General features: G+C 41.1%; 1 protein-coding gene across 1 annotated transcript in view; it reads left to right on the plus strand.

Annotated features, from left to right (window-relative positions):
• The window catches only part of ntn1b (netrin 1b), an 87,336-nt gene that overhangs the window by 49,966 nt on the left and 22,614 nt on the right, over window positions 1-14,756 (plus strand). The window contains exon 3 of the mRNA XM_066642044.1: window positions 13,667-13,816. Coding sequence (XP_066498141.1) covers window positions 13,667-13,816 — 150 coding nt within the window. The remainder of the gene's footprint in view (window positions 1-13,666; window positions 13,817-14,756) is intronic.

Raw genomic sequence — 14,756 nt, forward strand, 5'->3', positions numbered from 1 at the left:
TATGTATGTATCTTTACACGTATATAGCGCCTTTCTAGACACCCAATCCACACTGCTCAGAACGCTCAGAACACTCAATCCACACACACACTGGCGAGAAGCGGCAGCCAAACGCACACAGCGTACTCTCGACCAGGAACGACCGTCCACCTGGAGGACTGCATCGGGCACTAGGGCTTCACCCAGGACAGAGCGCCGATCCATATCTGGGCACTCACACATTCACTCACACATACAGACATTCATTCACATACACACTCGTACACCAGGACAGTTATTAGAGAAGCCAATTCACCTACCCTCCATGTTTTTGGACTGTGGGAGGAAACCCACGTAGACACAGGGAGAACATGGAAACTCCACCCAGATGGGACTTGAACCCAGGATCCCAGCACTGGGAGGCGAACGTGCTCACCACTAAGCCACCGTGCTGACAGTGTGTTGGCGGTTACCAGAAAACTAACTAAAAAAAGCTGTAGCTATTGTCGTTTGATAGGGTTAATACAGAGCAGGCGATAATATGAATGGCCCTCCCTCCCTTAATTACCATTTCATTTTGTGGTATTTGGAAGACACTGTTATTCAGGACAACACACTTTACACTCTCAGAACAAAATAAGTACCATACAGGTGCATTATTGTCACTAAAGGTACAAACTGTGCAAATGTACGTTTAAAGACACAGCAACTGCGTTAAAGTCCAGTTGTGTTCCCCAAAGGCACATTACATTCTCTTCTCCAGAAGGAAAGGGGAATGTTTGCAATCTATCATTATAGAACTGTGTAAGATCTATGTTCTGGAGGTGAAAAGGGGATAGAGTTATGTCCACTAACTAAAAGTACTGAATATGTACCCGTAAGAGTCCCACCACACTGAGAATATACAGAGAGTAATGTAGTGTCAGAAGTCTTGTCTAAAGACTTCCCAGGTGGGGATAATGTGCCGGCTTTGTATTTATTACTTTCCTGGCACCTCATGTAAACTATGTTCTGTTCCAATTAGCGGCCTACTCCCTAAATAGTGCACTTTACAGATGTATTACACTAATATGACTAGACCACTCCACTGTGTAGTAAACAGAGTGTAGGATGATATTTGTGATTCAGCCTTAGTTTAGTGGTTTGGCGGTGTCGGAAGTATGCAGAAGTACAGACGCTCACAATGGCAGGCAGTGAGTCAGTGAAGAAGCATAAATCAGCCTGATGTAATGGAGATGCGCAGTTAATGTTCTCCTCCAAGTGTGTTGAGCTGGCCAAAACTTTACATGTGACAACTCTTTTTTATGTCTTGGAGGAAGCATGTGAACTTCAGAACTTCCCTCGGGAAGCACTTGTATTGGCGGCATGCTAATGTAGTATATACCAAGGCATAGAATCGCAGGTGAGACATAGCTGGAGTGCTGTATCCCCATCTGCACTAGAATTAGCCAGAATGGACCTGCATTCTGGTTCCAAGGCTTAGAGTCACTAGGGAATTTGGGATAACACAAATACACATAAGTCAAAGTGAAGTGAGAGATTATCTTCAGTGTGGCTGAAGAGTTATGAGCAAACATTAGTGCCGTGTGGGCTACACACACACACACTCACGCAAACCCACATGTACGCCACAGTGTATGTTAAGATTAGAGGAAATCCACATTCCCACAACGCTCTCATTCTTGGCAGAAGAACATAAGGTGGTGGTGAGCTCCTTCTGCCGGGGATTAGGAGTAGAGACAGAATGTTAGCTTTGCTGTCAGAGGAGTCGTTAAGCAATTAAAAACCTCTCCCTAATTCCCTATTGTTTACCGTCATAGTCCAAAGCATGAGTAATACATCACACCAAGAGAGTGCCATTGCACATGCATTGAATTTGTCTGATTCAAATCAGGCCCAGAGCCACATAGGGGTGGAAACGTGGGCGTTAGCCTCACAACACCATCTTCCCACCCCCTCAGTTCGGACCTGATGACTTGGAACATTTTAATGCACTTACATTCTTGTAAAGTGTTATCAACTTGTTTCTAGAAATATGAGTAAAAACATGAATGGACATCCTTACACCCCTTGATGAATATATAAAGCATCCTTGTGGGTGAAGCACTTCTTTTGGCAGGAGGGACTTGAAAGACTTTTTCCCTGAAGATGTACAAATGTGGGAGTTGGGAGTTAGCTTAGAAGAATTTGCCGCGGTATTGTGCACAGGGAATCATGATTATATACTTAATTAATGAATTATGACTTTGTTCAGGAGGAAATTAAATTCAGTCCAGTTGCTAATATTTTACACGTGCACCGTAACACAGAAATGTTCAAAAGTTTACCCAGAGGTGCTCTGTGTATGAATTCAAACACCTGCAACATTTGGCCCAGACTTTACACAGACTTTATCCCAGAAACTCAGAGTGTGTGCAAATGTGAACACAGCCTCCCACGTCTGTACAGAGCATCTCCTGTACACGCTGCACAGGCACCGCCCCATGCCTAAAGCACATGGAACATTTCCCGCTGCAAGAAACACATCCGATACAGAAAATAATCCATGAGAAAGAACCACTGTGCTGTGTGCTGTGTGAAAGGACTACTCCGGGACATCTCCGGTCTTTATACTCTGGAGTTTCTCTGGAGTTTCTCAGGAGTTTGTATGCTGAAGGATTTATTTGTGTCCCGTTTTCAGAGCATGTAACATACAATGGTTTAGAACTGACTTGACAGCTGTTTAATGAGATTAACTGCTCAGTCCCTTCAGCTTTCAAATTTTAACTTTCCTCATCTTGGAGCAAGCCATTCTGTCCTCACTCTTAAATCCATCTTGTTGGCCATGCAGGGTGAACAGTCCGTTTGATTGGCTCGGATAAGTGAAGCTGTTTTAACTTTATTGGCTGAGTTTGCTGTCTGTTACCATGTCAGAAAAAAATAGCACTTCATGAACATCATAAGTCATTATCATTAATTATTATTCATGGATCAGAATGGAACCATCACTTAGTCCTGGTTCAGACGGAGGTCTGCCATTTTGTGATTCCCGTCTGAGATTATTTGTCATGGATTACTCTGAACACTGAAAATAACCGTAAGGTCGGACTGAATTTCAGTTTCCACACACTAGCAATACGTTTCTATATTTGTATAATTTTCAGGAGGAAATGTACACAATGGAATCAAGGAGCTTTGCTTTCTTCCAGCGTATTACTGCAAATCATTAAATATCTATCAGCGATCCCACACACATTAAATAAATGTAATCAATCTTTCTTTAGCTCATTGCTGAGCTCTGACCTGTTCTCCTCAGCCTATCTACAGCAGAAAACCCCATTACAAAGTCACTAGGAGAGTAAACTCCCTCTATTAAAACAGAGGAGTGTTGTAATAGCGGTGGTCCCAAGCAGCCCACCTCCTCCTCCCCACACACTCACCCCCCAATTTTTTTTTTCTTTTGGGCTTTATTTGCTTAACTTGGAGAAGTGAAATGAGTGTAGGCTGCCTGAGAGCAGAATTAGACAGCACTAGTGTAAAAGGAGTTCCCCTGGAAAAAGCTAAGCCAGGCCAAGGAGAGAGAGAGGGAGAGAGAGAGAGAGCTGCTGTGGAATTCAGGACAAATGTAGTATGTTAGCAATCACCCTTTGAAACAAGGCAGTAATTCCTCACACTGGAATTTTTTGGTGCACTCAGTCTCAGAACTCACTGCTCTTACAGCTCTACTTTCAGTTGTGACAGTTAAGTTACTGACATTTTTTTGCAGAGTGTCTTATGCCTCCTTATAAAATCAACAATAGGCGATTATTGTAAAAGCCGTTTATGGAGAAAATGCCTAAAGGTATGAAGACTTAACCTCTTCAACTCTAAAGGCTCGTCTAGACTTATTTTAGCTCTGTTTGGGAAAGAAAATCCTGACACTTTTGTGAGCTTAGGCTTCTGGGTTAGGTTTAAGGGTGATTAGTCAGATATTAACCCTTTTATCCATTTCACTGCACCATTTACATTGTACAATTCCTGCCACTGGAGTCTCATAACTGCATTAAATACAGACCATACACTATATATAAACAAGGTTTGTGTTAGATGTACAAATACATTTTAAAACGTTATTTATGTTTTGGCTGTGTGTGTGTAATGTATAATTGTAATTAAAATTTCAAATATTCGCTCACACTATTGTCTTTTTATGGTGTGACATGTATAGTATTGAAAATGAGAATTGTCATTTTATTTAACATAATATAACATAAAATATATCATTCATTCATTCATTATCTGTGACCCTTATCCAGTTCAGGGTCGCGGTGGGTCCAGAGTCTACCTGGAATCATTGGGCGCAAGACGGGAATAAACCCTGGAGGGGGCGCCAGTCCTTCACAGGGCAACACACACACACATTCACTCACACCTATGGACACTTTTGAGTCACCAATCCACCTACCAATGTGTGTTTTTGGACTGTGGGAGGAAACCGGAGCACCCGGAGGAAACCCAAGTGGACACAGGGAGAACACACCAACTCCTACATAAAATATAAATATATATATTTTCACTCATCACTAAAATTGTTATGGATGTCATCAATTTAAAAAATGCTGTAGAAGATTTGTTCAGTTCTTGGGGATAATATTGTATTCAAAGTATTTGTGAGATGGTGTATTTGATGTTAGTAATCGTGAACATAGCGTAGTCATCATTTTTGTTGCCATTAAAGGAGTAGGAGAATGTTTACATGATGAATTTGATTTATACCATACACAAAAACACATTAGAGCTTTACGTACACCAAACAGATACCTGATCCCAATGCTGTTTTGGACACTGTGTGTACAATCACCACTGTAAAGTATTGCCACTAAAATGGGGCAGTATACAGCAGATGCACATGAGCGTAAAGGTCACCACACCTAATGCAAACTGTCAGCTGAGGGGCTGTAAAGCACCCTTGGAATGTGTAACAATGGAACAGCGTCCTCTGAAGTGATGAAACTCTCTAAAACACCACTGGGATGAGTCTGAATGACTTTTTTTTCCAACCTAGAGCTAATAATCCAACTTCAGTATCTGTACTGATTATGTTTCATGCAATCAAATCCTTGTAGCAATGATTGCTCTAAGATGGACCATCTGTCCAGTGAGTGAGCAGATGTTTGGCACACTGTATTTGACCCTGAATGATTCACAGTGCTTAATTATAAAGTACAAAGTTGAAGGTTGATAACTGAATTATATTCTAAACTGTATTAAAGAAAGCTTTTCAGACCTATTTACCATTTGCCCTTTGGAGCCCTCGCATATTTCATAGTGAGCACAGCTGCTGAAGACGTCTAGAACAAACCGCAGTGTGGTTTTTTTAACCACTGTCATGTTTGCATTCCTACTGGCTCTGAGCTGGATTCCAAGATGTCATTCCAACAGTACCCTTCTAACTGCCATTTTACTGCCCCCCCCCCCAGCCCCCACACCACCCCACCCACACCCCCATCCAAAACTAATACTAAGCCCCCTCCTCCAGCTTCACAATGCCAGGAGTTTCATTCACAGCTCATACAGGCTGATGCTAATTGGCCTTGGACTGAGTGAAAAGGCTAATAGTCTTAAGCACAACTGATACAGTCAGCTGCTTTGCCTGTTGCTGCAGTAACAGCCCCTGCACTGCTGCAGCAGCTTTGCACTAGACATTGGAAGATTACCGTGAGGACTTTAATTGATTCAGGCATGAGCGCATACGTGAGGTCAGATATCCTTATTAGATGATTAGTTCTGGATCACAAAATGCACTTTCAATCATTCCAGAGCTATCGGTGAGTCATCAGTCCAGAGAATACAGTGGCATTGCTGCATGTTCCAAAACACATTACTTACACACAATCATGTACAAATAGAAAAAAAAAAATCCAGGTTACATATATACATACACAGACACACACTAGCACACACACACACACACATGTATATTTACTGAGTCTTTAGTCTTTTTAATTCATACCTAGACACTGGAATGCATCGTGTTGTAGTGCCGGTCCCAAAGCCCAGATAAAACAGGGAGGGTTGTGTCAGGAATCCGGCGTAAAAACTGTGCCAGATCGATGTACGGATCACAGTTGGTCTGCTGTGGCGACCCGGATGGGAGCAGCCGAAAGACGAAGAAGAAGAAGAAGAAGAAGAAGACAAAGAAAAAGAAGAAGAAGAAAAAGAAGAAGTCTTTTTAATTCAGTCTTGATGCTCTTAAATATTATGTCACTTAGAATTAGAGAAATGCTCTGTGGTCTGTTTATTTTTGAGTACTATTTTGATATAAAAGAAAAACTAAGCATGGAGTCAAGAGGCTGTATAAGACATTAACACATTTCAAACTGTATAGCTACAATGGAGTACAGTTACCTTCCCAATCTAAAGGTACCCAAGACGTACCTGTGTGGTACACCCTAGTGGTAAGAGGGGTATCACCTCATAGACAGTTTACTATAAGTTTTTTTCTTATCGTGTAGGGTTAGTTGTTTGGCAGGGCACTGAAGCCTTCAGTTGAGGTCAGCACTTTCACGTTCTCACTGGAGGAATGTTGCTAATTCATAAACAGGTTACCAGTGGTTTTCACTGAAGCCAGCTAGCTCCTGCCAGTCAAAACATTTACTCAGGCAATATTTGTGGGGCCACGAGGGTAAAAGGGTAGAAGGGATAGTCCTAGAACCAGGTGTCTGTTGTTGTTCTTTTCCTCTTCTTCCTGGACCTAGTACCATTTGACAATAAAATGACAACAACAAAGTAAAGGGTTAAGCAGTGCTTTCCAGTTGAGTTTTCATTAACATTTAAAACATTTGGGCACATACACATGCAAGTAACAAAGACAAATGTGGAGTTAGAGGTTTTTCACAAGGACTCTAAATGGTGTAATGTGTTTATCTGGGTAGGAAACTAAACTCCTGTCTTTTGTTTAGAAAGCAGCATTGCTCTATTACCTCACTAAGTTATGAAAACTAGCTCATTATATTTATTACTAGGCCATAAACACTTTGTGAGTTATTAATAAACCACCATAACGCAAAAAATGTTGCCAGTTGCTTCCGAAATACTGAGTTCTCATTCATCTTGCTGGTAACTTCACTTTATTACAGGCTCAGAAATGTACCTGCAGGTTATAGGCATTGATTATATGTATTGTTACTGTTACCCTTTATTAATCACTGCCCTATGCTCTGGGTAATAATCACAAAATGTAATAATGAAACTGAGTAAAACACTAATGCTACTCTTACTGAAAATGGGTCCCAAACTTGTAAAAAGGCTGACAGCTTGCAGTTGCATGCTTTCCTTCTCCTGGCCGTGGAGTGAGGAGGGGGCAGGTTGTGGGGTGGAGGGGCGGAGGGGGGTTAAAGTTAAACAACCTGATTGCGGTGGTCTCCTCAGGTGACAGGGCCCTGACTTGTGACGTGGGTTAGGGGACCGGCCGTATTTATTGTTTGAGTCAGCCAACCATCTCGCCATGCTTGTTTTGGATGGAAAACGCACCAGCGTGCGCCAGTGGTGCTCCAGAGAACATCGGCTCTAATTCCCGCAAACACAAAAGTCCAGACCCTGCTAGCGAAGGGCCGAGCAGGGAATATGGAACAATCCGGGAGTGAAAAGAGGAAACGGAGCGGGTCCGAACCGAATCTGTCTCCAGCTGCAGCACGGAATGCCTCATGCTTTATTTCCCAGATTAACGACTTCATCCCTCATCAAGCGCAGTGTAAACAGCACGTCCAGCACCACAGCTCCAGCAGTTACTTTTAATCCCCACACGGCTCTCTCGCTTTCTTCTCTGGCTTAACTTGCCACCTTTCTTCTTCTCTCTCTCTCTATTAATCTCTCCTCTCTCGCTCTCTTTCTCCCCACACCCCCTGCTCAGATTCCCCTCACACCTACACGCTTAGCTTTGCTTTACACTTAATTCATTTAGGTCAAGAGTAATTAGTCATTGTGTGACATTACATCATTTTCTAGTGGTCATGTAATAACTAATGACATAATTATGTAATAGATTATGGCAACATGCAAAAGGCAGAGACTACCTTTCATTTATTTAATTTTAAGTATATACACTTCATGATTTTGCCCTTCATTTCCTTTTCTTCCCCACTTTCTTGTTTCAGTGATTTTTCAGTGAGTGTGAAATAATTAAAGACGATGCCAGAGGACATTTTTAAAGTGTGTTCACTATGGCAAACCAAGCAGAGTTAATGTGGCGTTATTTTGCTGGCACTGGTTCTTGAAAACTACATTTCACTTTAACTTCTTACAACCCTCTACCCTGGCTCCTAGCATTCATTAGTGCTTCTGGTTTGGATGGAGGTCTGTAGTGCTCTGTGGTGGACTGCGAGGGTGTAAAATAGAGCAGGGCTTTAAAACACCAGCAGGTGGGCCGGTGGGTGGGTGGCTGGAGTACAGCAGCTCAGCCACTGCTGAATGACTAATACGAAGTACTGTGTCAAGTGCACATTGAAATTCAAAGCACCTTGCCTCAAAGTAGACTTCCACCTTATCAGTGACAACTGGAGACTCTGAAGTGGACTCTAAGCACATGTAATCTGCTGATGGATTGAATTAGCACAGACGGAAAAAGGGCTCAAGCAGTGGTGTCACTTTAGTCACTTTAGTTGTGTTAAAAGCTACAATATACACTCTTAAAGGAGGTCTTGGAGCAAAATGGAAAATGTAACCATTTTTATATTTGTTGTAAACATGCTTTCTCACTTCCTACAGTGGCACCACAAGAGCTCTTCCAATAGAAAGGCAGCTATAAATGTATGGTACTAAACTATATATATATATAATTACAGTTGTAAAATTTCAAATCGTAAAGGGTCTGAAGACATAACCTTGAGGCACACCATATATGTGTGTGTGTGTGGTTTCAACGGATTTCTGCTTAGACACGAAATATTTGTGTCTTTACATCCAAGCAGTAGTGTGTGACATATTAGTATGTTTCATGTTATGTATTGTAGTGAGAAAACAAAAAAGAAAACGAATAAAATAATGAATAAAATAAAAAAGGACACATTATAATGAGCAGTGTCAAATCTGAATTTTTTTTGAGACTAATGTAATTTATAGAATATTACAGATATTACAGGTTACATACACAGTAACATATTTACTGTTGAATTGTAGTAAAGTACAGCCTACTATTTACTATGCCATTCTGACAGTACAGTACAGTAAGAATTTTATAGAGAGATTTCACAAGAAAGATACAATACAGGGATGTACACTCACACTCACAGCAACTACCTACTAACTACCACCTCTTACGTAAACACCATCTAAAACACACTCATATAGACACTATAGCTACAGCTCCACCCACAACAGCCACCTACAAATTCACCCTTATTAACCTACTGACTCCACCTCTTATATAAACACCATCAGGACACAATCACTACTGACTTTGCTATAATTTCTCATGTGTTTAATCATACTCAAGTATAGAGTAGGTTCTTCAAAATCTTCCTGCCTGCCTCCTGAATTTACATAGTGCTGTTCCTGCAGTGCTGAGCCTGTAGTAGAAAGAAAAGAGGCTCTATTCTCCCTATTACAGGTCAGTGGAGCATTGCAATTATTTTCTGTAAAACTGTAATTTTAAGTTAAAAATGAAACTGACTGTTGATTTAACTGGTATCGACCCTTTACATGATTTGACTTTCTCACTTCTTTAAGGAATCATTAAAAAGTGAATCAGAAACGGTTCCTCTGTGGCACCGATCCAGGGAACACTCAGCTGGCACTATTATTTTCAAGGGCTTTCACTCCTTCTGCCCATATGCTCTGCTGTCTGAAAACATACAGAGGATGTCTGAAATTAGTTCCACCAGCCGCTCTCGCTTGGTTTCGGTCACGGTTCCATCCCATTGTTTTTGTAATTCGCAATTATCCTGTATTACTTAATGTAGGCTCTGCATCCACTCAGAACGGGTTTTCACATCAGAGCGAGGCGGAAGATTGTAATTTATGTTCTTGTTGGAAAGGGCATTGGTGGGAGGAAAAACAATGTCTGTTTCGTGATCTCATTGTTGCGCTTCAGCGCTGTGGATGGCTGAGGAGACTGGATTTAATTTAGCGCAGAGAGTGTGATCTTACTGTTTTGTTTTGGCTTGTTTACCAGTTTCAACACTGTACAAGAGTAGTAAATAAGACTGGGAGTGCAAAAACATATCTTAATTCAGATCTATCCAGAGAATGTAGTTCTGATTGTGTATACTAAGGGCTTAGAAAATCATATTGGCCAATTTGGACTGGATGTATTAGAGGTTTTGTACTAAACCTATTTAAAACATGACCACCCACAAGTATGGAGAATAAACCAGTTTATTCAGGGACTATATATATATATATAACACATATCTGAACTGAGACACAGTAGTATGTGACTACTATCATAATCTACTACAAATCTAATTATTAGGTTCAGTGTTACTGCGTAGTTTGTGAGTGAATAAAACTCCCTTACAGTTTTCAACCATTTTTAGCTTAAGTACATTTAGCATACGTGTTCACCATTTTAATTGTAAAATTAATGAATTCATTCATTGTCTTTAACCACTTATCCAGTTCAGGGTCGCAGTAGGTCCGGAACCTTCCCAGAATCCCTGGACACAAGGCGGGAACACACCCTGGAAGGGGCTTAATTGTAACATTTCACTTAAAAATCCTTATTTTCTATACCATTTACAGATCTTTTAAAAATGTGATTAATTGTGATTAACTGTATGAAATTCAGAGATTAATCACCATTATAAACATATATGAAAAGCTACTTTCTGCTGGTAGGAATGATGGAATACTCCTTTAATTCAGCTACTTGCTAGAATCTCCCATTGACTGCTAATATTCTGAAAGGTCCACGAGGCAGACCCACTCCAAGCTGTTTTCAAATGACTTCTCAGCTCCATAAAACACTCCCGACCTGATGAAGAAAGCTGGGCTGAGACTTCAAACATGAGGCTTTATGGTGAACGTTTGGCAGCTTGAGCACGCAACGAAATTCTCACTTTTAATGTGCGATCCTCCTGACTAACAGCTTAAGCAGAGCGCCTTTGAAGTGCCCCATTAATGGGGAACGTTATTCAGCCTTTATTTGCTGGGGCCACGCCTGCCAAGAGCTTTAAGTTGGAAACTCGATCACAGTGAACCGCGAGCCTATGGGGCACATCACCACCCTACAGCATAGCACAAAGGCTTTAAACACATACACACACACACATCAGGCCAGACACTCATACAACACATGTGCAAGCATACCAAGAAAGGACCAGACACAAACATTCACAGACTATCCCGTATAAAGTCATCCATGCTGATTCTTTGGAGGAGGTCTGATATGAGATAATCCACGTGAGTAAGGATGGGGAATGATAATGAAGGGTGGGGGAGTTTCCAGAACTGGAGTCCCACATATAATTCCAAGATACAGAGGAAATGGGACTTGGATCCACCATGAAACATCAGGTAGATCAACAAAACTCTCACTATTTGATAAAGATTAAGGTTATGAGAAGACAGCTCAGCACGGTGGGTCTGAAAGGGTGTGGAGCGGTTGAGAAAATTCAGAACTGAGAAAAGAAAATTGTCAAAAAACATTAGAACATTGGCAAAATCATACCAAAAAAAACATGAATACAAAAACCAGTGTTTAGACCACACCTCAGCATGACTGTGTGTTTGGAATCATGCAGCCAGCTTCCTAGACTGAACCTAAGAGTGTTAGGAATATCTCCGCAGATGTCTTTGGAAAAACTGATCACACTGTTTCCAGAAATGTTCAAGGCTCCTGAGTAATTTTCTAATAAAATTGTTGTTTTTTTGTTTAATAATGTAAAATAAATGTACTACTTTTACTTGTTGGACTGACAATTAAATAAATGAAGGGTGTGATCACACACACACCCATTCACACACACATACACACACTTGTCTTCACTGTTTCAGGGCAGAGATCATCAAATCCAGACCTTGGATCCAGGTTCCAGGCCGGGATTTTAAAATGGCTGCCTGGTACATAGCTGCCCTGTTAATGCCTGACTGGGCAGGTCATTGTGAAATCCTGGCCTGGAATCTGGATCTACTTTACAATGTATTGCTTGCATTAATTTATTGGAGACTTTAACACTAACATTTATGGTTAGAGAAGAGGGCTTAGGACTGAAAGGAAAAGTTGTCGGTTCAGTTCCCACGGCCGGCAGGAAAACTGGGAACGGTGGGAGTGAGGGAACAGCACTGTCCTCCATGGCTAAAGTGGCCTTGAGCATGGCACTGAACCCACAGCTGCTAGACTTGAAGACCCTAACGTATTAAACATATTCTGCTTTGTTTAACACTTTTTCGTTTACTGCACAATTCCATATTTGTTCCTTCATAATTTTAATGTTTTTCATTTTTCATTTACAATGTAGAAAATAATAATAATAATAATAAAAAACTAAGAAAAACCATTGAATGAGAAGATTTCCGAACTTTTGACTGGTGCTGTACATTCACATCATGTGGAAAATGGCCCAAAACAAAGGAAACCCTCCCTGAGTGGGTGTGCCCAAACATTTGACTGGTACGGTATATCTGGACCACACACACAAACACACACACACACACACACACACACATTCCCGCACATGATGGGTAGCCCAAGGCATGCAAGTAAAAAACTAGGAAATCACCAGGGAATCACACACACACACACACAGACTGCAGGGCAGACCCTGAGCAGACTCTCACACTGAAAGCGCACACAGGTGCAGGCTGTAACTGCTCGTACAGAGCAATAGAACAATGTCAGACAGGGGTCTCTGGTTTTGTGGTTTCTGGTGAATAAAGCTCCAGACTGGTCTTCAGCTCAGAGGGCATATCGAGCTCTGGGAGGTTAAACAAGCCACAGCTTAAGCTTCCACACGTGTGTTCATGAAGAGTAATGGAGAATATCCATAAGGTTGAGTTTTCCAGCATAGTCCCTCTTATATGATCATTTTACTCCTTTATTTTATCCGCGTGATTCTGAATGTTAAAGCATAAATTGCTACATACACTGGCCAACAGTTTGTGGCTCCTCCACTGCTTCTTTTGAAATGAGCGGTATTAATATGACCACTTTCTTCTGGGAGGATTTGATGGCAGTCAGCCTTGAGAGCATTATTGAGGTCGGTTTCTGAAGCTGGATGATTCATTTTGATCAAAATTGCCACTTCAGCGAATGTCGAAGATATTGGATAAAGCTCCATCACTCCAGAGAACACAGTTCCACAGCCCCACCGCACAATGCTGTGTTCACTGTACACCACTCTAACCGAGGCGTAGCTTTGGGCACAATGACTTCATTTCTGACTTATGCATGTTCTACCGATGGGTAAATTACAGTTCCGAATTAGGGACCTTAATTGAAGAACCCAAAACATTTCTAATACCAAGCATACACATACAATACATGTTATTTGTAGTTGTACAGCATGCAATTAAATGTGTTGTTTATTTATCTACATTCACTCTATTTCACTGTATTTCTGTATGTAATGCACTCAGAGCTAATTTGAAAAATAATCAAATCACACTGGTGTGAACTTAAATATATCATTGTGCAGTGACTCTGAGGTCTGACTGGATTCTGCCCTGACACTTTCTTCTTCTTTTTCTTCTTCTTCTTCTTCTTCTTTTCTTCTTCTTCTCTACTCTCCAGCATGTGACTGTCACCCAGTGGGAGCAGCAGGGAAGACGTGTAATCAGACCACAGGGCAGTGTCCCTGCAAAGACGGAGTGACCGGCATCACCTGTAACCGCTGTGCAAAAGGCTACCAGCAGAGTCGCTCACCCATTGCCCCTTGCATCAGTAAGACACTCATTTGCACCAACGATCAACATGTAATACACTCACAAATAAAGAAAGAAAAAGAAAAACACACACACAACGTCATACATCTGCCCTGGAGATATTTGGAGTGTTTTGGTGTGAAATGGTTAAATGGAAAAAAAAACTACAATTAGAATAAAATACAAACAACACTATTACAGTAAACAGTGTTATTGTGTGTGAATGTGGTATTTGAGGTTATCATCCAATACTTAGATTGGCCAGTTAAAATGTTCTTCCTTATGTTCATCAAGTGTTCTGATGATTTTACAAATCCACAAGATCAAGGAGAACATCTTTGTTCTTCAAACTCACTCACAACACACCTATTACTTTTTAGAAAATAAAAATATTTAGCTGTATTCATGTTTTTGTATTTATTATAAATGTACTACTACTAATAATAATAATAACTGAATGAATCAATGAATGAATGAGGGAAGGAAGGAATCCTGTAGATGGTTTTTACTCCTCTGCTGAAGACACAGTGAAATATGAATGTTCAGTTTATCGTATGTTGTTTTGTGATACCCCCATATCGCAAACATAAAAATATAACACTTTAAACAAACACTAGCACGCACCAAGCCAAGATATTGTAGCGAACGCTCCAGTCCTCCCACGGGTATCTGATGGATGACACCCTAAAAGCAGTTTACATAAACACTTATTATTCATGAATTCATGGCTCTGGCTCTTTTCATTTCCGCCCTTGTTTGCTCTCCCATTATTTCCCTGGATGGACATCTTGCTATTTGACCTGTGTTTAAGCAAACAGACTATGGCCTGGCGTGCCCCCTGGCCTCACTGATGGCTCATCAAGCCGTGAATCTAACGCCTGCTCCAAACCATGATTGGTGATATGTTTATTGGCAGTATCAACACGGCTGCAGATTCCATCTCCGTGGTGATAAACTGC

This window comes from Hoplias malabaricus, chromosome 13, assembly GCF_029633855.1.
Source record: "Hoplias malabaricus isolate fHopMal1 chromosome 13, fHopMal1.hap1, whole genome shotgun sequence".
NCBI classification, from domain to species: Eukaryota; Metazoa; Chordata; class Actinopteri; order Characiformes; family Erythrinidae; genus Hoplias; species Hoplias malabaricus.